This window comes from Trematomus bernacchii, unplaced genomic scaffold (genome assembly GCF_902827165.1).
Source record: "Trematomus bernacchii unplaced genomic scaffold, fTreBer1.1, whole genome shotgun sequence".
Lineage (NCBI taxonomy): Eukaryota > Metazoa > Chordata > Actinopteri > Perciformes > Nototheniidae > Trematomus > Trematomus bernacchii.
The window spans coordinates 1,826,897-1,852,777 of NW_022987582.1; the positions used below are offsets into that span (position 1 = coordinate 1,826,897).

General features: G+C 42.5%; 1 protein-coding gene across 1 annotated transcript in view; it reads left to right on the plus strand.

Moving 5' to 3' along the window:
* si:dkey-246i14.3 (ephrin-A4) overlaps window positions 1-19,551 on the plus strand; it is a 31,021-nt gene extending 11,470 nt beyond the window's left edge. The window contains exons 2-5 of the mRNA XM_034128088.1: window positions 7,631-7,929; window positions 11,515-11,583; window positions 17,303-17,335; window positions 17,748-19,551. Coding sequence (XP_033983979.1) covers window positions 7,631-7,929; window positions 11,515-11,583; window positions 17,303-17,335; window positions 17,748-17,836 — 490 coding nt within the window. The 3' untranslated portion in view covers window positions 17,837-19,551. The remainder of the gene's footprint in view (window positions 1-7,630; window positions 7,930-11,514; window positions 11,584-17,302; window positions 17,336-17,747) is intronic.
* Window positions 19,552-25,881: the final 6,330 nt, after the last annotated feature.

Sequence of the window (25,881 nt, forward strand, 5' to 3'; positions counted from 1 at the left end):
TCAGTGTATTTGCTTTGTGAGTGCCCTTTTCACTATAGTAAAGAGTGTATCTGAGTTAAAATGTGTGACCGTGTGTGTGTGTGTGTTTTAAGGGGCGTTGCTGGCATGTCCTCCTTAACCTACTTACACAGGTGGGACCTGCTGACCTGAGACACAGATAAGTGTAGTTAAGTATAGTTAATATAACAGATGGGGGTGTAGAACGTATACTGCTAAGACGTTGGGACTCGATAGGGATACGAAAAAAAAATAAAAAATAAATAAAATATATATATATATATATATATATATATATATATATATAAAACTATGAAACGTTGCCAATAAGCAACATGCAACATTCGCCAAACATTTAAAATAAATGTCACGGTTTGAAAGGGTTTGATTTTAAATGATCTTTTTCAAAGATGCAGACAAAGATACGAGATTCATTGAAAGAGGAACGGGTATGGCAAGTTGGATCTAACCAACTTAGGGTTGCAATGATTATATTTGATTATCCTTTTATCTGTATCAGAATAACTTTTGGTAGTAAAACATTTTCAAAGATTAGTAAAACATTTCCTAAAGCCCAAAGTGACCTCTTTAAAGCTTTAATAATTCCATTATGGTTACATTCTATTAACTTAAATCCAAATATATTCAATCTATAATGATATATGACAGAGCATTATATTTCTGGATTTTTTTTTGTCTCCGTTGACAGAAAAAATAATTGTTTCAGCTTTAAAACAACGAATACGATGTATGATTCGAATGTGCAGTCTAAAGCCGGCTTTAAAATAAACACTTTTTTCTCTGTTTTGTATTTATCTTAATATATATATCTTTAATTTAAAAGCATAAAGATCTCCCGGTGTCCCCTCCGTCCTACACCACCTGCCCAATTGGCATGAAACCAATACGACCAACCCTTGTGTCAGTGTTATTCACTTTAAAGTGAACATTCATTCATCAACTCTCTTTATTTGGCTAGTCTTATCTGCTTTGACACCGTGTATGAAGTTGGTACAAAGCATGAGACAAATGATGTTGACACTGTGGATCAGCCCAGCTGCCACTTTGTAGCAATACACTTTGATAGATTTTGCACATAGTTTGAATCATGGCTTTTTGTGTCCACCCATCATGGCTGTCACTGCCCCCCCTCCTCTGTCTGTCAGTGTCTGAGCGGTGAGGTACTGTAGCTATATTCAGGTTTATGTATCGGAGCCTGGCACCTGCACAGATCAGCCCTGTATTTACACTGCAGCTGCATTTAGACTGCAGAAACATGGAGAGCACTCATTACTCTGAGGTTAAGGCTGTCCGACAGAGAGATGCAGGAAAAAAAGACGTATGGAAGGAAAGGATGGATGGGTGGGGCACTGGCTTGGCACCAATCCCGGCCTTGGATTGGTTGTTGTCCTGGCAACGGCACGTCTGACCTTATTTGCCCCCTCACACGCCCCTTTCTGTGCGTGCACCATGATCTCGCCCATGCGCATTTCTTTTGCCGCACACTTTCCCGTCATTCTTCTCTGCGTGAGGGCCGAACCTCTTCTGATTGTGCCCTTTCTCTCTCACACTCTGCCTCCAAGTGTGGCCTCCACGCTGAGCAGGTGAGAGAGTCAAGTCCGAGCGCTCACAGCTGCTGCCCCGCTGGTGGGCAACATTTGCACTGTTTTTCGGTCAAGTGCCGAAAAGAAAAGGGAGCCGAAGACTGTCAGACTGCAGCCTTTGTCCGTTTATATTGTGGACAGTAATTTCATACCTCCTAGAAAAGTTGCTGGAAAGCTTATTTTTGGATCAGAATGGACCACACATGGAGAGCGTGCATGACGGCGCTGCCACGTAGAGGCTGTGATGGTTTCTGCAGACCTGCAGCCGTATCAAAATGGTTCCGATGGAATGGTTTCCATACTGATAGGTCCTGCGGACCCAAATCATGCAATTTTCCTCAGCCCTGACGGCCGAGCTATACATCCTCTTGTGATGCTGATACCCACAGAATGACCACACACACACACACACACACACACACACACATAGAGGAGGACCTATGCCGTAACAGGCAGAAAATAGGGTCCCTCAGGGCCTGAAGCAGCAGGTGTGTGTTTGTGTGTGTGTGTTTGTGGGTCCACGGGGCAGCCTGCTGATCCTAACAGTTTGAATGCCCAGTGCATCTTCCTTTAATGGAGCCTGCAGGGCAAGAAAGGTGCAACTAATCACTTCCTCCAGGCTATACACATACAGCCATTGTCGCCAACGCTTATGCACCAAATTCATATAGATATAGGATGCTTTGCAATGTGTGTGTGCACTGATGTTCTTATCCTTCTCCCATTTATGAGGGCAGATGCATTAGGATTGTCTGTTAGCAGAGGGCTTCCCCCAGGGAAGTGTTTATCAGAGGTCGTAAAGCCACCCAGATCTTACAATCTGTGTGTGCTCAGAACCTGCATAGAAAGAAAAAACGCACACTCAAGTGGATGGATACGGAAGAGGGGAAAATGGAGGAGGGAAGTTCACATACCGTCCACATTTCCAAATTAGGAGTCATGGAAAAGAAAGCAAAAGGTCTGGTGTAGCGGGGAGATACACTTCCTTCTGACCTTGAAGGAAGCACATGTATATGAAAACATGAACATAGGCCCACCAAACAGGAAACGGTAGATAAGAGCAACAGCTTGTTCCCCTTAAGTCCCTTTTCCCTCTCAGTGAGGAGGGGTTGATCACCATCCTTTACCTCAGTTTGATGACACTTACATTTTGAAAATACAGGGTCCCGGGGATGTGAGGTTGAAGGGGGTTAGTAAAGGGATTTATTTCTGCCAGCTGGGCAGGCGGGGTTGTGGGGGGCCCCAGATGGTCAGAGGTAGGGGGGGAAGTCCTTGTTTGTGCGCGTTGAGGGGAGTAAGCACCAAGTTAGACACAACATTGGTGTTTAGGCTCCGGACACAGCATGGCTTTGTGTGGGCGAAGGGGGGGGGCATGGCTAGGGGAGGGGGGGGGTTGCCCTGATTCTGTTCCATTTTACAACAGCGCAGCATAAGATTGAGCAGGAGAGAAGAGATGGGGAACAAAAGAAAGACATATTAAAGTCTCTCTCTCTCCCTCTCATGTCTGACTCATGAGGAGCTACAGGTGTCCTCTTGTTTCTCTCTCTGAAGATAGGATAGCCTCTGGAGCAGGAGGTCATTAAAGCTTTGAAGGGAAAGAGTATTCTCTTGTTCTCTGCCCTGTTCCTTCTTTCCCCCTGTACCATCTTTGGGCTTTTTTGTTTTGAACTTCTCTCATACTTCCCAGCAGTTTTCCCCCCACAGTACAGTGTTGTTATTCCCATGGAAAGACTTCTAGAGCCTCGTCTTCTTCACCTGCCCAGCAACAAAACAGTTTTCTTCAATCCCTCTCTTGTGTTGAGAGATGTATCCATGTCATTCTTTAAGATGTACAAGATGTCACCATAAAACTGATCAGCTGAAGTTATTATTACGTGTCTACAAAACAGCTGTGGTTGAAAGGTTAGGAACACGGTTAGTTAGTGTAGTTGGCTGCTGTGGTTGGTTTAAAAACAGTTTCTTCAAGATGCATTTTTGTTCCAACAACCCCCGCCAATTCCAACAACTGCACATTTTTCAGTTTGTGGAACAGTTTAGTCTGGCAGTAAGTCCCGATTCAGTTTTTCCTTAAAGACTGGGAGAGGCGTAACAATGTGGAGTTGGTCGGCAGTCCACATTTTTGTGCGAAAGTTCACCAGAGTTGAACTTGATTTGAAAGCACAGATTGACTTTGTTTCAGCAGGCAAAACCACATAGCAAAGCCGTTCCAGAAAAAGTATCAGTTCAAATTGAGATGACTAGTTGGATTAACCAAACCGTGACACCCACAATACTAACGCAATCAGTATGTAAAAGATGACATTATTTTATTCATCAAGATTAATGACTTAGCTGTCATCTGTTAACGGCTAACCCCACCCATCTGGTGTACCAAAACTGAAATATACAATACCATTTCACAAAGTCATCCTTCTCGAGAGCAACACACATCCTCCCATTTTAGCTGAAGTGTTACTACAGCACCACAGAGGCTGAAGCTGTGTCACGCTATGCCCCGCCAAGGCACAGTGACCACAGAAACGTACTGTGCCCAGTCACCATAGTGAGCAGAGTTAGCGATCCGCCTGCTGTGATTTACCACGGGAAGAGCTGAGGCTCCTCTAAGCCTCTCTGCCTCCCGTCGTCACTTCAAGGGACCAACAGACTTTAACTGTGGGCTTCTTATCGTTCCATCACAGGCATGAACGCGTTTATTAAATCCACAGTATCTACAGTACACATTCATTTGGGATGCATGGTACAGTGTGATATTAGCATTTGTATTGTAGCGGAATATTTGTTGCCCCCATGTTTATGTGCAGTACATGCGTTAAGTACCCAAGTGTATTCAGTATGCATAGTACGCAGCTGCTCTGCGTGACCGAGTATCTGCTCTGTATTCCTGAAGCCGTGTTGTGGGATTGTTGCTCCTTTAATTATTCTCTCATATTAAAGGATCAAAGGTCTCTGCCACAGTCAAACCCCTGCATTTCATTATAACCACACACACACACACACACACACACACACACACACACACACACACACACACACACACAGAGGAATGTATGTTTCCCTGTGCACACACGTTAACATGGACACACATGGGGAGGACATCAGTTGTTCAATTTTTTAAATTTTGAATGTCATTTCCTGCAATTATAAAAAAAAAAAAGGATAAATGTTCGCCTTTTCAAGTCCTCGATTGAAGGGCGCGTGTTCTTTTTGATCCGGCTCCTTTTTTTGTATCAACCAAGAGCTTGCACTAGTCCTCAGAAGGGTGTCACCGATCACCCTCTGGCATGAGGGGAGAGCATGTTTTATTCTCCTGAAGTACTTTCATGTCTGTGTGTGTGTGTATGCCTCAAGTGTGTGAACATGTGTGTGTGTGCATTCACGCCTACATGTGCTCAAACACACATGAGAGTGTGTGTGCTGTGTCTTTGCCCTCTCCCCTTTTTGCTCCAGCTCTGGACCAAACCAATCCTCCGCTTCCAGAGCGTTCTCCAGCTGATGGGCTACTCCACCAGCTCTCTGTTCTTTTACACCCTCAGCTCTTCGGTGCTCCCATGATGCCCCTGTGCTGTCACCGCTCTGCTGTGTGGTGGCTGGCAGTAGGGGAGGATGCTGAGTGTAATTAGGGCATACCCAAGCCTACCAGGGCCACAGAGAAGGGAGGAAGGAAGGGAAGAGGATGGAAAGAGGCCTGACAGTTTGACATCAGTAGAGCACACAGCTCTCTGTAATTGCTGGCGTGCATATGGCGCGGGCCAAGGTTGGAGACTTGTGGGAGGAAAAGGGGGGGTAATGTAGGATAGAAAGGAGTCATACATGGGAGGGAGAGCAGGATGAGATGCAGCCTCAAAAGTGGGGAGAGATAAGGAAGGAGATCAAGAGAGGAAGGGGGTGAGGAGGAGGAATGCAATGAATCAGGAGTTGGGTGAGGGGGGAATCTGAAGAAGAAGCTTGAGATGAATGACATGTACTGTATAGCGGGGGGGGGGATGGGCAGCATGTTGACACAGCACATGTCTATTATTACATACACATTCATGCACACACCCACTCGCACACTTCCACAGCTGGTGCACCTAAGCAAACATTTCTGTGTCTTGGAGAAGCCTTCAAAAGCACCACAGGTAGTATGAAGAATAAACGGGCTGCTGAGTGTGCGTGTGTGTGTCTGTGAGTGTGTCTGTGAGTGTGTCTGTGAGTGTGTCGGTGAGTGTGTGTCTCTGTGCTAACGCTGGCTTATGGGCTTTTGTGTTCCCTTAACCAGACAATCAAGTTGGGCTGTAATTAGCACACACAGGTAATAGAGCCGTCGGGGCCCGGCCACACAAGCACATTCACAGAGGGGATATCGATCAGGTGGAGTGTGTGTATGTGTGTGTGTGTGTCTCCCCTGAGCGAGGGATCCCGATCAATAGTGTCCTGTCCTGTAGATAGATAGATCGCCATTTCTTCACACTAGCTATTGAGCAGGAAGCAGCGTTCAGTGAGACCTGCCTGCAGGGTCTCACCTACGTTTCCACGACAAAACACACCACACACACACACACACACACACACACACACACACACTCTCTGCTCTATTATCACTGCTCAACCAGCATTCAGGTTGAAAGTCAATCATGTAATATGGCTCTTCCTTCTCATATAGCGTCTTGTGATTTCTCCTCTCATTGCTCCATCGATCTTTCACACGCTCTGTAGATCTGCTGGGCCGTCTTCGTCTCCTGCTACCTGTCATGTCTGTTTTATTTCAGTTTGTCCCCTCCTCTTCCTCCTCCTCCCTCTCCGCTCTTATTTTTCGCTTATTCTTTTGGACTCCTCTCTGTCGGCCTACTTATCTGAAGTCTACGTCCACCGCCCATCCTCCCCTCCCTTTTCCGCGCTCTTTTTCACTCCCATGTTCCCCTTCGCCGACTCCCAGCACTCCCTTCCTCTCTCCTCCGCTCCGTCACCCCTCCATAAAGACTCCCGCTGATGGACCTGAACCTTCTGCCCAAGCCACATTCTGCCCCTCTTTCTTCGTCTCCTGCGCACCATGCGAAGAGGAGCCCAATTAAAGTCCGTCTCCTCTCTTTCTCACACTCCGTTGTTCTCCTCTCAGTGTGTCTGCACTCGGACTCTCTGGGGTCGCTAATTAAAACACTACTTTCTTTTCTCTTTACTCCACTTTTTTTTTTATACCTGTTCATCAAACTTCTGGCTTTCTTCTTCATTCTTTCGTTCCATCCGTCTGCTCCAACCTGTCTCTCTACAGCTCTCTTTTCATCAGTCTCCATCTGTCTTCCTCCAGGCCTCGTCTCATGTCACCTCCATCAGTCACATGTCTCTCCTCATTTACCATCTCCTGATTCATAAGTCTTATGATTTCTTCATGTTGAATTCACCTCATACATCGACTTCCCTTCATTTCCCTCACATCCTGTCTTCTTCCGTATTAGTTTATACCCAGGTAACTCTTTATATTGTGGCTGACAGGAAGTGAGACTCTGCCGTCTAAAGGAGCATGCATAATGCAGCTCTTCTGTTCTAATGATGCTTTTCTTGTCCTGAGTTGTTGTTATGCCCAGAGCCGGTCAACCTTGACTGAAGCTGCGGTTGTGCATACGCGTGCACGTCTGCATACATTTTTACACTTCTGTGTGTGTAGAGGGAGAACAGTGGGAGTCAAGTGTATTCTACTCTGAACCCCCCTCATTGGTCTTAATTAGCATTTGAGGAATTGTTGTTTTTGCTCAAAACCGCTCCTTTGCTGGCCTGGAAGTAGAAAACAGTCGTTGGGATACATCAAACTGTAAAAACATTCTTTAAAACCTGCACAACTTTGCCTTCTAACCCTGTGCAATCGTTATATTGATGAACTATTCATCTGCTGTAACTATTCACATTCCTCCCGGCACAAAGGAATGATGGAATTCCTGTCATCTGTCTTCTTTCTCTCTCCGTCGCTGTTTAATCGGCATGTCTCTTTACCCTTCAGTTTACTCCATGTAATCGTAACGTGAAATATGAATGTGGTTTTTCGTTCGTTCTTCCAGGTTAACAGCAGGAGATATGTCCATCCAGGTGAATCTGAATGACTACCTGGACATCTACTGCCCTCACTACCCCAACAAGAGGCCCCAGGGCTCCGGGCAGCCCGAGGAGCTGGCCCTCTACCTGGTGGGGGAGGCCTCTTTCCAGGGCTGTGTGGAGACCAGAGGGGCCATCAAGAGGTGGGAGTGTAACACCCCCTACGCCCCCTTTGGACCGGTGCGCTTCTCTGAGAAGATCCAAAGGTTCACCCCCTTCTCGCTGGGGTTTGAGTTTCTGCCAGGGCGCCACTACTACTACAGCTGTGAGTAGAGGATGTGCGTGTCTCTTTGTGTGGGAGTGTGGGGGGTCATTTAGCCATTGTGTCGGATTCAAGTGGGTCACAAGTAGAGCTGGGTATCATTTAAAAGAGTTTGGTATTGGTAACATGTAATGTAATGTGTTGGTATCAACAGTCATGAGTTCTCAAAGCCTATTCTTTTTAAATAAATGGTCTAACTTGTGAAAAAAGTGTTTTTCAAATGTTAAACAAGCAGCCTTGCAAAAATATTGAAACAGTCAGATATTTGTATGGATTTGGTCATTTAATGAGGGCACGTTTTGGTCAGTTATGGTTGCAAATCCATCGATTGTCTATGAACGGAAAACATATTAAAAGAGATCACATTTTCCTCAAACCAAAGATGACTGCATCAGTCAAACCCCCCAAAACGTTCAGATTATTATCACATCAGATAAAGAAAAGTGACTTGTGCTTAAAAGTAAGACGATGGACTAGGTGAAGTTTTGATTTTTTTTGTTTTGCAAGATGAGAGCGAACATTAAATATTTTGACTCGGTAAGCAAAAAACTATTTCCAAGCTTTGAAAAGGACTAGAATGATGTAACATCTTATCCTTAGTCAACCCTTACCCCAACCCCTTGGAGTTAAACACATTTCTCAGAGAAGCTGCTTATTTTGTATCACACATATTACTGAAAGCAGTACTGTAATTTCCTAAAAAGTATCTAGGTTCCATACATGACTAAAGGTTATTTGTTGTGAATTCCCAAAGTGAATTATCACTTAGTATTTATTGAGCATCTTCTACTTCAGTAAAGCCATGAATCTTTGCTTCAGGCCCCTTACACTGGAAGTCAAGTGGAACAGCTGTAAAAGAGAAAATATATAAATGTCTGCTGTTTCAGTTCATCAGACGGTGTCGGAGGCAGTGCGGTGGCCACACATCCTTACCTTTTTTAAGTGATGAAAAGGTAGAGAACAACTTTTAGCTTGTGTGTGTTTTCTTTTTACAAGGCTCTGAGTGTTGGCAAACTGCAGCCTAAAGCATTAATGGTCTCCATAAATTCCTCCTGAATGACATTGATTTGATGTTTTCTTAGACCTGTAGGCAGTTACACTCTTTTAGTGAAGGTTTCCCCTTTCCCATTACACTCTCCTGTGCTTCTGTCCTCTCACTCATTTATCTCAAACCACTGGAGGGAGAAAAGGGAGTGAGAGACACAGAAGATGGTTTAGTGGCTGTAAAATCTGTTTTTTTTCCCTTACTTTTTACAACTTCTGGCATCAGTCCAACCATGAGGGGGAGGATATGAAACAAGGCAGAGAATGAAAGAATCAAGTGAATGCAGTATGGAAAGGGTGACAACAAAGAGACAGAGCGACCGCAAAGTGTAGGAGGAAGAAACAGAGATCAATACAGGACGACCGTGAACGGGGGGGGGGGGGGAAGCAGACGGAGGTAGAGAAGCGTGGAGGAGTGACAGAGAGAGAGAAAGAGCAAAAGATGGACACAGTCTGACAGTACAGGAAGGGGGGGGCAAGAGAGGCCGGATGAGAGGAATCCACACGGAAGAAAAGGGAGAGCAACAAAAGCGACAGAGTGAAGGGATGGATGAGACGAAGAGAAAGAAAGATTCTTTACATAAATTACTGATGCGGTCCACGGGACAATGGAGCATTGTGATGGCATGAGAGAGCGCTTCCACACACACACACGCTAACACACATGTATATATGTACACACACTCACACACACACACTGGGCTATTGTGGTTGTTCAGGCAAGTTCAGTGAAAAGCAACAATGGGCCCCCTCCCCTCCCCCCCTTCGGTTGGGCCACATTGGGCTCAGAGCGATTGTGTGTGTTTTGTCCACATCAAAGATAAGGCGTAAAGTTGGTCTAAATGTCTGGCTCTGGGGTCCCTGTGCTGAATGGGCCCCTAGCACTGGGACAGTATAATGGCATTAGCCTGGGAGAGAAGTACAATGGTATTACAAACACTAATGGCATTAGTTGGCTCAGTCTGAGCCGGGCTCAGCTCCTCTCTCGGCTCCCAAAGACGATCACCCGGACGACACACTGACTGTTCCTCTCACACTGACCTGTTGACCAATCCCTGCGGCTTCTACCCCACAAACAGGAAGCACCTTGACATCCTCTGATGGTCAGCTGCGCCCTAACATGGAACCATTCGAGGAAACGTTTACAAGGGACACCTAAAACTGAGGAATGCTGTTGTTGTTAGTCCAACACTTAAATGTGCAATCATAATTGGAAGAACATATCTGTAAGATCTTATCAAGACATGTTTCAAGACGTTTATGAAAAGACTTTTGATAGTCTGCCTTTCAAAATAGTTTCTAATATGGTTTTTCGCAGACATAAAAAGTTAAACAAACTACTTCAAAATCTTTGAAAAGCCCGTCTACTTCTCCAAGATGTTAAAATGTTTTATAATACTTTGCATATATAGTTTGTTGCCAGACACAAGATGTCTCCCACTAGATTAAAACGCCTGTTCTCAGTGTACAGTATGTGCAGTTGTTGTTTCAACTGTTCAGGTCACATTTATGTAATTTGCATGACGCGTCATGTTTGGCTTTCCAAATCCTGCTCGTATGGACAAGTCTTAAACAGAGATTTCAAGTTGGCGCACTGTAACTTTCACCTTTCACCCTTTAAGACGTGAACATACCTTATAGTGTCAACCTCTGCGTTCTGCGGAGTGAAGCTCAAAGCTTTTTCAGGAGTAGTAGATCTTGAGTTAAGATTTGTTTTCGTCAAACTGACATGTACACTTTTTGTTCATCTTGGAGCATACAGTAAGAGACAAATGTTTACCTACAAACAAATCACATATCAAGGCATGTCCATCGTGAAATGAACAGAGTAGAAGCTCATGCAAGTACTCTCTGTGTTTGCCCCATTTTGCTTTTTTTCATTTAGCTGCATTTATTTTCCTTATCTGACATATGTCCTGTCATAACAGTGAAGATGTTTTGTCTTTGCGAGTGGAGCTCTCTCAGCCACTGTAGAAAGTGCTTTATAAGACTGCTCTTCTGTTCTGTATCTTATCGGTTGAAATGAAAGATACAAAGTGAGACAGGCTGTTAGCGATCATACACTCAGCTTGTGTGGTGGGTCCCTGTTGAGATAGCAGCTGTTTGTGAATAATTCAAATGTAAAGCCCTTTAACTGCAGTTTCCAGACAGAGTTGTTTTGTGAAAGTGATGCTAAACTGACAGGTAATACATCTGATGTTGGCCAGATTTCCCACATGAGCTGTGATCAGTATTGATATCAGAGATGTTGCATTTTAAAATAGTTGCACTCTCAATCCTGTATTTTATTGTTTTTATTTAGTTGTGCGGATAAGTAGGAGGTAGGAAGATTCTTTATTTGGATATAATGTATTGTATGATGTATTGATATGGTAGAAACAGGAAAACAACCTCCTTTTATAAGAGGTACCAAGAGAGCTCTCATAAGATCGGATGGGAAGATTTCATTCAGCATATTCATATTTCTCTTTATGTTTGACATGTTTAAATATCAACCGTTTAATATGTAAGCACGTATTTAAATCGGTCTTTCTTTCTCTCTAGCTCTACCGACAGATGAAGGCCCTCCTCTGCCATGTATGAAGTTGCGCGTCACCGTGTGCTGTGAGCCCAGTGAGTACTTTTCATCTGTTCTTCCTTTCATGCTCTCCCCTTTGTACAGCAAGATACTCCTCTCCCTGCCGCTCTCATCTCTACTACCAGGGCATGATGTTTAGACTGCTCCTCATCCCCCCTACTATTCCTCCTTTCTGTTTGAATAACGGTGATGCTCTAATGTCCTTCACTTTTATCAAGGAACTTAAACTCATCTTCAGAATCTTCACACAGACTTACTGCACAATCCACTCTGGCTTTACAACGTAATTGGATTGAGAGTTGTTTTAACCATTAGTTCCCTCTCCTCTCTTCTTCCCCAATCCCTCCCTCCTTTTCTCCTTTTTTCTTTAACTCCTTGTCTCCCTCAATCTTCCACTCTCCATCTCTCTCTACCCCAGTGTGAAATTCCCAGAGTGTCCAGAGCACGCCTGGAGTAATGTTAGTCTTCCAGTCCAGTGAGCTGCCCATTCCGGTTGGGAATGCTGCCCAGTCGCTGTGGGAATCCCTGTACAGTTGTTGGTGTGTGTCTGTGTGTGTGTGTGTGTGTGTGCATTTCTCTGTGTAGGACATTTTTCTGTGTCTGTTTTTGTGCGTTCTTGCATGGGCCTTTGCGTGTGCTCTCTTGCTGTGCTGTGTGTGTGTCCTCATGTGCGTGTCTGAGACGTCTGTCCCAGTTCCCATCCTCACGCTGTCTGCAGGGGGCTTGTCGTGTTGTCCCAGGATGAACCAACACACACTTTTTTCCAGGAAAGCTTGTCCAATGGTTGTTTGTCTAAGCATGTGTGAGAGATCCGTTCACTAAATTCCTACATGTTGTCTAACAAATACCCCCCAACCGCACCGCCTTGATTAAATGTGTGTGACTTTTGTGTAAAGCAAAAAAGAAAAGCTGAATAAGAAGAGCCCCATCCGTCTTGAATGAATTCTTAAATGCCATCACTGTTCCGGCGCGAGGCGGGGAGTAATTTGCAGCGTTATTACCAGAATGAAGGCTGATGACTTTTTTAAATATGTTAATTATCCTGCTGTCATTAATTCGAAATACCACAGATAGTTGTTTTACAAAATGCTAATGTGGCAGTCTGACCTTCTTCATTCAAAATATTTGGAATGGTGTAGATTACGCACGCTGGCAGACACATGCACACACACTTGACTTTACCGTTAAAGCCCATTACTTTACATCAGAAAGACTTCCCCCCCCCCACAAAGATTCACATACTTCTATCTACTGTTTCTTTTTCCCCTTTTTTTTCGGTGCCTCTCATCCTGTTCTTTAACCCAAAACTAATCCCGACTAAATGTCAGGTTCTCCCTCTCCTTGTCTTCCACTCCTCCCGCTCTTTTCTAGTCTTCTGTCATTCCTGAAGTGGCACTAATCCTCCCCTTCTCTCTGTCTCCTCAGCTCTCTACACCCGTCCTCTTTTTTTATGATCTTTCGCTACTGGAGCAAAACTAATCTAGGCACCATCCATGGCAGTCTCTAACACTTCCTCTTCCTTGACTCCGCCCCAGCCACTCCACCTTCTCTGTGTCTTCTCTATCTCTTTGTTATCTCCATATCTACTACACAGTAATTCACCGACTCCCCTCTCCCGGTTTACCCGCTCCATCTCTGTCGTGCGCATGCTGTGCGACGAGTGCGTTGGGATGAGAATACATGAGGCCGGAGAGAGGAGAGCAAAACGAGATGGATGAGGGAGGAGATGAAGGAGAGTTGGAGGGTCTCTCGCTCTCTTCGCCTGTCCATTAGTAGCGGTTTACCACAGCTGTTGTTGTGTTGTTCCCTGTAGTAACACCTCACCTCTGGTTCCTTCCTGCTCAGGTTGCCTTTTATCTGACAGGTAGCATGGCAGCAGGGCACACCGTGACTATGTCTGTGTGTGTGAGAGTGTGTATGTGTGTGTGGCCCTCGGTGATGGCAGCTTCTCGCCCTTCAACTACATCTTATCTCTTATCTAAACTTCAAACTGTGCACCTCCCTTCCTTCTTCTTTCGCCAGAACTCTATCTTTTTCATAAAAGCATGTTATTAAAACCACAATTCCATGCGGGGAGGCCCTGTTGTGGCCGTTTGAGTTCATTATCAACACACACACACACACACACACACACACACACACACACACACACACACACACACACACACACACACACACACACACACACACACACACACACCTCACACGGGTCTGAAGGACAGAGTGATGACAGTGAGGGTCCGTCAGGTACGCTGTCATTGCTCCAAGGTCAGCTTCCACTCACCAGTCCCTCGGTCTCCTCTCCAGTGTGTGAATGTGTGTGTTTATCGCCTTAATTTAGCCCAAAAACACAATAAACCACACAGGACAGACTCAGGGACGCAGGGAGCTTATAGGTGTGTGTGTGTGTGTGTGTGTGTGTGTGTGTGTGTGTGTGTGTGTGTGTGTGTGTGTGTGTGTGTGTGTGTGTGTGTGTGTGTGTGTGTGTGTGTGTGTGTGTGTGTGTGTGTGGTGTGTGTGTGTGTGTGTGTGTGGTGTGTGTGTGTGTGTGTGTGTGTGTGTGTGTGGTGTGTGTGTGTGTGTGTGTGTGTGTGTGTGTGTGTGTGTGTGTGTGTGTGTGTGTGTGTGTGTGTGTGTGTGTGTGTGTGTGTGTGTGTGTGTGTGTGTGTGTGTGTGTGTGTGTGTGTGTGTGTGTGTGTGTGTGTGTGTGTGTGTGTGTGTGTGTGTGTGTGTGTGTTCCTGTTGTGGCTTGCAGTGTTGTCAAGCATGTTTTGGCTTTTTTAAAGGTGTGGTTATGTTTTCGCGCGGCAGTGGTGTGTATGATGATGTTTTGAACACAACGCTGCCAAGGATCACGCCAGAGAAAGTGCTTTGCTGTAAGGTGCTTGAATGTGTGTTGCATCAGAAAACAGGGCTCTCAGCAGACTGGTGTCATGTGAAATCTCGGGCCCCCCTCTATTGCATCTTTCACCGGTTTACTTTGCCTCTCTCTTTTCGTTGCTTCAACTTCTTCCTGAAACTCCTCCTGTTGTGTTTATCTCTGTGTTTGTCCTTGTCGTACTGCCTCTCCGCCTTTCTCTTCTTCAGCTACCCTACTGTGAGAAACCATTATAGACCAACTTTCCTTTCTCTCTAATTGATTCCTGGTCTCTCTTCGTCTCTCTCCACGTCATTTCTGCCGTTCTCCCGCTGTGAGCAGTCCATTGCATTCATTTCAGTTTACAGAGCTTCGCCATTTCTCCACTGTCTTTCTCTCTTTTTTTTTCCTTTTCAAAATGTCTTACACCGCTGCCCTCCTTTTCCCCCTCCACTTTCTCTCGAATACCTTTGTACCCTCTGAACTCGATACACACAAGGACAGAACTTGAATACAGACACATGCGCACACACACACACACACACACACACACACACACACACACACACACACACACACACACACACATACACACACACACACACACCGCTTGGACAGCCGAGGACTCTCGAAAACCCAGACTCGATACTTTTGACTTAAACTGCTATTGTCCGTTTGCGTTTTTCGTTCGACGTTATTTCGCTTTTTGTGTTTTTTGCTAATTTTTTCCTAATAGTGAAGTGCTAATAGTCGGGGTTGGTTAGCTTTAGCTTCTATGTGTAAAATGGCGGCGTGAGAGGAGAGGTAGGATGGTGGAACAGTGTCTGTCTCTGCAGTGGGGCGTTCTGCCTACTGGAGAACACACACACACACACACACACACACACACACACACACACACACACACACACACATACACACACATACACTTCCATGCGCACGCGCACTCACACTTTTGGCCATTGTTGTGCATGTACAGTTACACATGCGCATGTTTCTGACTGCAGTGCAGAGACAGCACTGTTTTTGCAGTCACGCCATCATGAACGCCATTTTGTGGCGCTGCTCACCATGAGCGAAATTATGATGTTGACCAAACTAATGGTCCTTGGTGTTCAGTTTATGCGCAAATGATGTGATTAAAGTCAGATCAAAACACACATATCACACACAGCCGGGTAAACACAAGGCATTTTAGTTTCGAGGTGCGCGGCCGCGTTAACACAACAATACTTTTCAGCAAAGTGTTTTTCCTCTACCCAAGTTTAATTTAATACTGATTTTTCAATTGTCATAAGATAATTCTTTTTTTTAAAGTGACATCAAACATTTCCAGAATGAAAAAAAAGTCATTATAGTCGAGAAGGAATTTAAGTGATATCACTGGATATACATTTATTTTTTCGTATAAATCTTCTTTTTTATTTAGTCTTTTTATTAAAATCGTTAATTTGATTTAGATCATCCACCTTTTTTTCACACTTCATCAACACAATTAAAACTTGAAATGACAGCTGGTTTATAAATATTCTTTGACCAATAAATTGTATTAAATCATGGGTTGATGGCAAAAATGCCAAACAAATGTAACTAATGAAGGCCTGAAATGTTTGATTATTACGCTCTTTTTGTTTGCTTTGATTTTCTCCGTAACAACACTCGCAATTATAAACACATAGACACACGCATGCACGCACAGCGGAGTACTCGGAGGCCCAGACCCAGCAGGCTATTTAATGCTTCGTTAACCCCTCGATGGTCGTTAGCTGTACCGAACCTGGGAGTCATTTAGTGTCTCGTGTCTGTCGGAGCGACGCGTAGCAACAGAGACCTGTAGGTACAACATGGAGATAACAGACAGACGCAGTGTTTCGACAAATAAGCCCTCATTTGATAAATCCTTTCTGCCCCTGTGTGACTTTAGATGAGCTCAGTGTCCCAGTTCCTCTCTCATAATCTCAGTCAGTCGCAGCGGGATGTGGATAGGTGATAGTTTTCCTGGAGACATCAATACACACTTTGTCTTTGTGTGTGTGTTTGAGTCTTTGGGGTTGCAGTGTCAGCGGGGGTTTCAAGGCTACAGATCGATTTAATAACAGCGGCAATTGTGCAGCCTCATCCACGTTTCCTGACCTATAGTCCTCTCCCTCGCTGATGTTACACTGCGGCTCCTTTTTCGGAACAGTTTCCGCTTTTCACTCTCACCACCTGTATTTCTTATCCTCTTCTTTTGACCAGATCTCCCACCCCTCCTTTTCCCTTCATCCTCACCATCCCTCCGTCCATTATTTCCTTTTAGTCCACCCCCTGCTGAGAAAGTGACGCCCAGACACAAACAACCCCCCCATCCCGTCTCTCTCTCTCTCTCTCTCTCTCCCTCCCTTTTCTCTCTGTCTGACCTTGTTTCAATCTTTCCAACCTTCTTTTTTTTCGACATACTTTCTCACTCGGGTCTCCAACGCTCTTCCTTTCATCTTCTGTCCACTTCTTGGTTTCGCTCTGTCATTTTGAATTTTCATGTGTTTTTTTCCCCCCGTTTTTCATTTCCTGTATCCCCTCTGTATAATCTGGATCATTCTTACTCCTTCTAATTTACATAACACTATCTTTTCCTGTTGCCATGCTTCTCAAGCGCTTTTTGTATCCGACCTTTAAGAGAATTTGCATAGGGGACATATTTAGGGTTGCGCAGCCAGTCAGTACTCATTTTTCATGGCGTAAGGCTTTGAGTAATGGTAAATACCTTCCCCTGGTCATTTGTCTGTTTCTCGCTCCCTCTGTTCCACAAAGCAGTAGCTTTATTGAGAAAGTTAAGCATACAAAAATGACTAATCAGCAACTTGTTTCTTTGCCTCAACTTTACTGAATTATCTCTTTCTCTTCTTCTCTCTCTCTAGTAACAACATCAGAGGGTTCAAAACAAATACAAGGTAAGATGCAACATTTTAATCCCTATTTATTCTCGTATAGGCATATTTACAAGTGCTTACAAATTATTTGTATGAACAAAAATGAGTATGTAGTCACCATAACTTTGCAGCTCTATTATAACAATACCCAGTATTGCACTTCTATAACATCCTACTATCTTCTGGAAATGTTCCACACCATTTTGGAACCTGCTGCAGGGATTTGCATGAGTCTTTCCAATGGTGCTTTCTAAAACGTTCTAAAAAACCAACAACTCCCTAAAAACTGCCGACAAAGTTAGGAGGCCTTTTCTATAATAACTATATATGCTTTAACATTGAGGTTTTCATGAATTGCAACCAAAGCACTGAGTCCAAAACGTGGAAAACTAGTCCACACTAAGGGTGACAATAATGTCCTTCTCTCTTTCAGAAACTGAGGCTGTAATTAGTGCCTGCTACCTGAGGACAGCTTCCCCTCCCCTCCTGCTCACCCTCGTCCTCCTCCTGCTGACTACCTGACTTCCTCGTCCGTCCGCACCGCTGACCTCGCACCCGTTCCCCCCCCCCGGCCCGAGAGATGGAGACGGTCAATTTACACAACGCATTCTCCGTTCGGACAGTGAATGACGCAATGTGTTCTGTGCCAAGTTGCTGCAGATGACACGTCCCATTGTGGCTGGTTTACCTGTGAAAATCCAGAAGAAAACAATGGTGTCTTTTTCTAGAACGGGGCCACAGTGACTCAGGGACCGAAACGCTGGATCACAGTGATTAATTTCTTTCACCCTATGTGTATAGTAACACAGAATATCACACATGGAGCTATAAGACTCATAACGAACTCTGATGCCAGATAGCATTGAGTCTGTCAGGACACGTTCCAAACAAGTTTTTCCTCTACCTTTTTGGTTCAGTTCCTCATGTTCCACTTTTTGTGTTGTATTCTCTTATTTTTTGAGTACCTGCCTCATGGTAAAAAGTGACCAAATTAAAACACTACTGTACTGAATGGCTCAGGTTGAGTTTAAATCAGTTAGCTGGGGACTTTCATTATTTTCTTCATATTGTTAGACATGCATAACTGACACATTTTTGAAGTTTAAGAAAAAGATGATTAAGATCAATTCATCAACAAATGTATAGATTTTGGAAATAAAGGTATTTAGGAGGAAATTAGGAATGATTAGTCAACTGGGGCTGCTGCGCCCCCTACTGGGATCAAACTGGTTTAACTGGAGTTGGACTGGGTTGGCCTTAAACTTAAACGTGAACCCTATATTGCGGTCCTGTGAGGTAACAACGGGACCTGGGACAGAGTTAGTCCTCTTTGATTGGACCCCATGTTGTTCTGCTTCTCTACTCCTCTCTGCTTCAGAATATAGCACAGAACAGAGGGGTTTATGGGTAAAGAGGGAGCATCAGCGCGCCTTGCTCCACTGAACACGCTGCGGAGGCTGATTTGTCGATGCCCCCTGGTTTTTACACATCCTTGATTTTAGGTTTAACTGTATAGTTAATATATTCTGCAAAATTAAGATGTATTAACCGCATAAAAATAAGAGCGGATCTCTGATATTCAAGTGCAGAAATTGGACAAAATGTATATTCTGGTAAAGGATGTGTTGCGTTTGTTTTTTGCATATGCTCTGCTACAATGTAGTTTCACAGGTAAATTGATATCATGTTATTTTTGCCAAATATTTTTGTTTAAATAAATTGATTGTCCAGGATTAAGAAAAAGATATCAGAAAAAAACATGACTTTAAAAATGTAAATGAACAGCATAGTTGTTTATTTTTCATTGAAATTAAATGAATTTCATATATTTATAAATTTACATAATTATTCCCCCACAATATTTGAGTGACTTGAGCTCAGAAAATGTATAGGTAATTGTTTTTAAATGTTTTATTCTATCTTTAAACTACATTGTTAGCACTTAATATATGCTCCTCCATGCTGTAAATCACACCAGTCATGCTATTGTTTTTTTACAAATGTTAATTTCCTAAATGGGTGATACAAGTTATGTTTGAAGATGTGTTAAATAACTTCAGTGTAGGATTTTACAATCATGTACAACTAATGTGTTTTTGATATCTTAAGTGTTTGTTTAACGTGTTCTTCTTTCACATTTTAGTGAAGAATGTAGCTTCTTCTGTGAAGAGCCAATTGCAATCTGAGCCTTTTTTTTACGTGGCAAGACAACACAAATAAATATGGTTCCATTTAAAGGCTTCGAGTTGATCATTTAACTTTTGAAAGTATTTATGTTTTAACAGCAAGTCTCCGTGAAGACACACAAGCATACTCACAGCTTTATTTGCGGAACACACACGTCCAGTGTAATACACATGGGTATAGAGATAAGGAGACTTCAGGGACTTTAAATGACCTTGTGGTGCAAGAGGCCATTGTAATGTGAGTAACTTAGTGGAATATTGAGCTGAGTTTTTATCTACAGCCGAAGCCCGATAAGACTCCAATAGACTCCCGGTATTAATAGACCCTGAAGCATCATTGCCAATACATCAACCTAAAAGTAGTAACTGCATTCATTTTCAGTAATTCAAAAAACACAGTTTCAACACAGAATTGAATACAGAGCAAGACAACATTTTGTGTAGTTTTAAAAAATATATAGTGTACATCCAGATAAGCTGTTAATGCATTTCCATTTATGTAGGCTGTAATGTAGTCGAGCCTCTTGTGAAGCCAGAAAGGCAATTTCCTGGATAATAGGGCTAATGCTGCTATTTCATGGTTTATGATCTCCTTTGATGACATGTTTGTCACTGTCGAGGCATATGATGAGCTGGCTATGATTTTGACCTTCACCAAGACATTTCCAAAGCCTATGTTTTCCTTCTTTTTCACTGTGAATAATGACGTAAGCATGCTGAAATCAGCAGAAAGTGAGGGGGTACTTTTAGACTTGTGTCAAAGGAAAAGGACTTAAAAAGCAGCAGCAGTGTCCATTTCCATTTTAGTGTGTAAAATATGTATGACTTTTTATTCCAGCAGAAGCATGCACAAACCAAAGCTTTTACATGATTATGTGATATTGAGTTTTGAAAAAAAGAAAATGTTTTATCTTTGATTCTAGGATATGCTTGAACAGTCAACATTTCTGAATTTCTTTGGACTTAACAATGTTGATGTTTTCATTCGGCTGTGTATCAATACCAAAGCTGGAACCAAACTCGACCTCCAAAATAAACGTTGTAATTATGGAAATGTTGCCATAATATATATATTTAGATCTAGAAGATCGTGAAAATGCAAAGTCAAAGCTTCCTGCACGGCCTTTTGTGGCGACTGTGATCATAAACCATTTCTGGGATGACATATTTAGTTTTTAACTATCTGTCTGACTAAAGTGTTCCATATCCATATTTGCAGCTTGTGTTTTCCACCAATGAAACTGTAATTAGACTGTATCACATTTCAACACGGCAAACTGGCTTATATTCTTGGATTGCCGGTGTTGATTACATCTCAGAATACAAAACTCTGGCTATTAATAGACTCAAACAATGCTTATAAAGCTATATTATAATGACTTGCACCTGCTGAAATAAGTTTAAAGATGTCTGGTTAAGTTTTAAACATTTCCAAGGTACCATGTTTCTTTCTTCTTAGAGTTTAACAGGGATTACATGACCGAGATACATGCTGCTACAGCCTTTCCTTGAATTTTGTATGAATTCATTTCAATGTTGAGAGCTTCTTAGCTGGTAATTGACACCTTGAGCAATGTTCTTGTAAATGCTGTTGCTGTATATTTAACATATTTCAGAATCAGGGTGAATTGAGGTCAGAGGACGTCCCCGATGCTGGAAGTGTCCTTCTAAAGACTTAAGAAAATAAAGTTACAATTCCCTAATTGCAGGGCGGTGAACATGGCTTTCTTTGGCCATTCTCTACTTATGAGCTATCCTTCACATTGGAAAACACATGCAAGGATTGTAAAAATAAACTGCAGTTTTTGCCGCAGTCAATGGGATACATTTTTGGACTTCATTCATGTTGTTATGTTTTCACTGTTTTCACTGAGATGGAGCTATGAATGTGATTGTAGGGCAGAGCCAGTTAGCAATTTGAAAAGGTGCAAAAGCTTAAGCTCCACTGATCTTTTCCCAAATATAAGTTGTCATTTAGGCTCATAACTGCCAATATCCAAAAACTACTTTTTATACAACCTTTTTGCATCAGGAAATGGGACTGAATAACCGTAAACTGTCTGAAATCTCCTCAATCTACATAAAACAACTCCAGGCATAAAAAAGCTCTGATTTACAGGAAAACACTTTGATTTTCTGTTGGACAAAAATCGCACCCACATATCTGCATTGAGGGTTACTTACTCCTCAAGGTAAAGTCTCGTGTGTGTGTGTGTGTGTGTGTGTGTGTGTGTGTGTGTGTGTGTGTGTGTGTGTGTGTGTGTGTGTGTGTGTGTGTGTGTGTGTGTGTGTGTGTGTGTGTGTGTGTGTGTGTGTGTGTGTGTGTGTGTGTGTGTGTGTGTGTGTGTGTGTGTGTGTGTGTGTGTGTGTGTGTGTGTGTGTGTGTGTGTGTGTGTGTGTGTGCAATATAATATAGTACTGCCTAAGACCTCTGAATAATATCAAGATCGAGAACTATTCTAAAGTCGCCACCGATCAGTGAAGTGTCACATGACATCTCTTGCACATATTGCGTCTACTTTTTCAATACTTTATAATCAGATTCGGTATATATTTCTCGGGGTGAATATTTGACCCTTCATGCAGTGGAGAGTAAAAGACTGACTTAAGATGCTAAATCTTTGGAGCAGACTCTCAACGCCTTTAGAGTCTTCAGAATTCAGTTTAAGAATATCCCTTTAATTTATTCTGAGAGGTTTCACTTCACTTGTTTCCCAAGCTGCTCGCAATATACCACACTTATTTTATATAAAGGTAAAACATTGGAAGCCATGCAACTGCTATTATAGAAAAATAACGTAGGTGTAGTAATTGTGCAGATGCAGAAACCCCAAAGCTTTAAAGCTTAAGTGGTGTAATTATTGAATTGTTAAATATAAAATGATACTAGTTTAAAAAGTTGAATCTGATGACAAAAGACAGCCCAAAACTTCCACACAGAAAAATCACGTTTCATCTCATTTATCAAACTGAAGCTCCAAAATGTCACCCAAGATAATTTAAAATGAATTAATCTATTTAAAGACACATTAGCATTTACACATTTATTACTGAAGATGTCACATGACAACACAACCGCTTTTAAGTAATTTGTTTGTTTAGTTTTGAACGCTATTTATTTGATTATATATATATGAACTGATTTACGTCATCTTTAACATGAGTTCTGTTAAAAGCAAAAAAAGGTTTATGGTATTGCTGAATGTATTTTGTGTGTAAGACTTTGGGTTGTGAGAACCTCTGAGGATTATCTTTGAATGCTTTTACAGTGTTGATGAATCGGTGTTCTATTTCATTTCCAGGTAATGCTTAATAGTCAGGGTTTTTATTTCCTCTTCGGGTGTAGGCAGAGTTTGTTTGTTCTAAATAAAAATCCAAACTAACCGCAACTGCTTGGCTCGTATTCACATCCTTTCCACGTGTCAGGTAGCCAATAACAGTGTAATTATTTCTGCTGTGTGCTCACAAAGCAGCTACCGGTGTGTCGCACAGTCTGTGATGAATGTGGAAAGACCAGAGTATAACAAGCAGAGAAAAAAACATGTTACTTGTTAAACTCAGGCAAGAGCATTTTCAATAGATACATCAAAAAACATGGCAATCTTTTCGTGAATGTGTTCTTTTTCAAATCCATTATGCACAAAAAAGAAACCCAAGAACGCTCTGAAAAACATTCCCTGTACCGACTTTTTAAAGAAAAAAGATAAACGAGATGTCATCTAAAAGAGGTAAATATACATACATATTATTTCCATGCCTGATTTAGCATATTTTAAATCAGTTTAAACATTAAATTGGCCTCAGACAAGCCAAGGCAGGACCTTCTTATCTTTAAAAACAGGAATCAGATGCATTTGCTGAGCCTTAGTGTAACACATCTTTTATATGTCTAACACCCTGCACCATGTTTAAGTTATGGCTGTTGAGTGCAAACGAGCTCCAGTTGAGTTGAGCTGAGCTGAATTTCTCTCATCAGTTTTTCCGCATGCTGGTTCAGGCTTCACAGACCCTGGCCCTTTACATTAAAGCAAGCTCGCTGTGTGAAAGGCGTTTGTAAATGCAGCCCATGTGTGCGGCTGCGAGCAGGGGGTCTTGGTTGTGTCTGCCGGACAGCAAGCTGTGACAAATGTAGGATTATGAAACCAGCTTTTATTTGAACGCACCAAAACCAGACACAAACAAGCTGAAGTCAGTCACACTTCATGTAGCAGCAAAGGAAAGCAGCCTCCTTCCTCATTCTCTCTTCCTTCCTTCTTCTCCTTCCCTCTTACTTTCATCACCTTTAATGTGTGACACTTTGATACTGAACATCCTATTTCCCGTGTTCCGGTCGCTTGGCTTTACATGCAGATGGGATTGTAATTTGCATAGACTCAAAAGGTCTCCCTTCTCTCCTGATGCTTTCTGACAACGCAGTGTCTATTCATCCTCTGTGTTAAGCATCCCTCCTAGGACATCGCCTGAATTGCTGTCTCATGCTGCTTCAAGTCTCGTTTTACACCGCAGGAACTGCTGAGGAGTTGGATTAGGAACATATTTCTTTAGAGGAAAGCAACAGTCACCAGGGCAGGCTAGCATCCGAACTGGATAGTTCTCTCCCATATCAAAGGTTTTCACATGTTTTTGTACAAAGCCACACAGAGTCATGCTGAGAACACATCACACACACACGGTCACACACACGGTTAGCTCTGTGGAATCTGTTTTACTGAAGAGTCCCACCTGGAGACAGACACTGGGGTGTTTCATCAGAAAAGTGAATTATGGTCCTAATGACAAGAGGGGAACTCTGATCCCCCGGTTCTTCCTATACTCAAATCCCCTTTAGAGGCTGCTGTATTCATACTTTTATACCAGCCCACCTAAAATCTATCTTTGGAGAGCCAATTAAGTTTAAATATGCACAAGAGAAAACATAAATAGCCACTTTGTTTATTCCTGCTCGTTCCACTTCGTCTCAAATGACACAAAAGTTGCTGTATCGGTATTTAAAATAGTGTTTGTTTGCAGTTTTGTATATTTCAAACAGACCTTGTTTCAAAAGCACAGCCGTGTGAAATTAAAAGATAACATCTTCATAAATATGGAGTTGTGGGTCTCGCACAAAAGAAAGTATTTTAGTACAGATACTTTTAGGCTCCAAGTCAATACCCATATCCTCTCCCTATTTCGACAGAGACGTCTTTCTGACTAAGTCTTCCGGTTCAAAATCAAAACATCATTTTGAAATTCATAAGATTTACTGACCAACAATCCTGAGTCATAATACACAGGAAAGGCAGCGAGGAAGGAAGTGTGATGACTAGATAATGTGAATAAAGTTGTGAATCCAAAAGGACATGAAGGATGAAACAGGCAAGTGAGAGGGATGAGTGACAAGAGAAAAAAGGACAAAGATGGAACTTTGGAAGACAAAATAACAAAGAACAAGGTAACAAACTTTAAAAAACAAAATGCAGAAGTGACTTCTCAAATAAAGCATTAGAGAAAAAACATTAAAGTGCTTTCTACTGCAACCTTGTAGTCAAGAAACATGATAATGTGCCCTTTAGTTCCCTTCAAGTAGAGAAACGTGATGCAGTGCCATAAAGGCTTCCCTACATGCTAAGATCTTCTTTTGGTGCTGGTGCCCTTTCATTTGCTTTTCCCTCCGCTGGACACAAGAAAAAATATAGTTCTGTGTCATGAATCGTAATAATTTGTATTGGAGTTGTCTTTGTTTTTGTGATTTATCAAATATTGGAAAATTCTTTCTCTTTGGACCTTGAAGATTTAGAAATAAGAACGAGAAGTTAAGATGAGAAATCACACAAACGTCTCATTGACATCTGTAAATGTGACAGTTGCCAGAAACTATTAGAGGTCACAGGTCAAAGGTTGGGAATCCCTGATTTAGTCAGGGGCGCCGTAAGGGGGTGAAAAGTTAGGACGATTCTAAGGGCCCGTGACTGACAGGGGCCCAAACAATTTTAGAACATTAAGAGAAAAATGTTTAAGTAACCAATGTGATATCTTTTCATGGGGCCCAAAATCCCTGGCGGCGCCCCTGGTCATGGTAGTCAAATAATGTTATGCTTTTTAAGGTAAATTCTTAAATTAACTCATATTTTTAGCTAACAGATACATCTAGAGGAGTATAGGAATATGAAAGAGAACAACAACAGAAGTATGCTATGTCCATCTGAATGTTACTTAAAAATACAATATTTGAGTAAATAAGTTGTTTATCTCCACAACTAGGGCAAATAACATGTAGGTAATAGTCCTCAGACAAAGACTAGACTACTGGGCTTCAAGTGATGTCAACAAAGTAGGCCTAACATATTGTAGGGGCATAAAGCCTATCAATACTTGCATTACAGCATTATACACACTTATTAT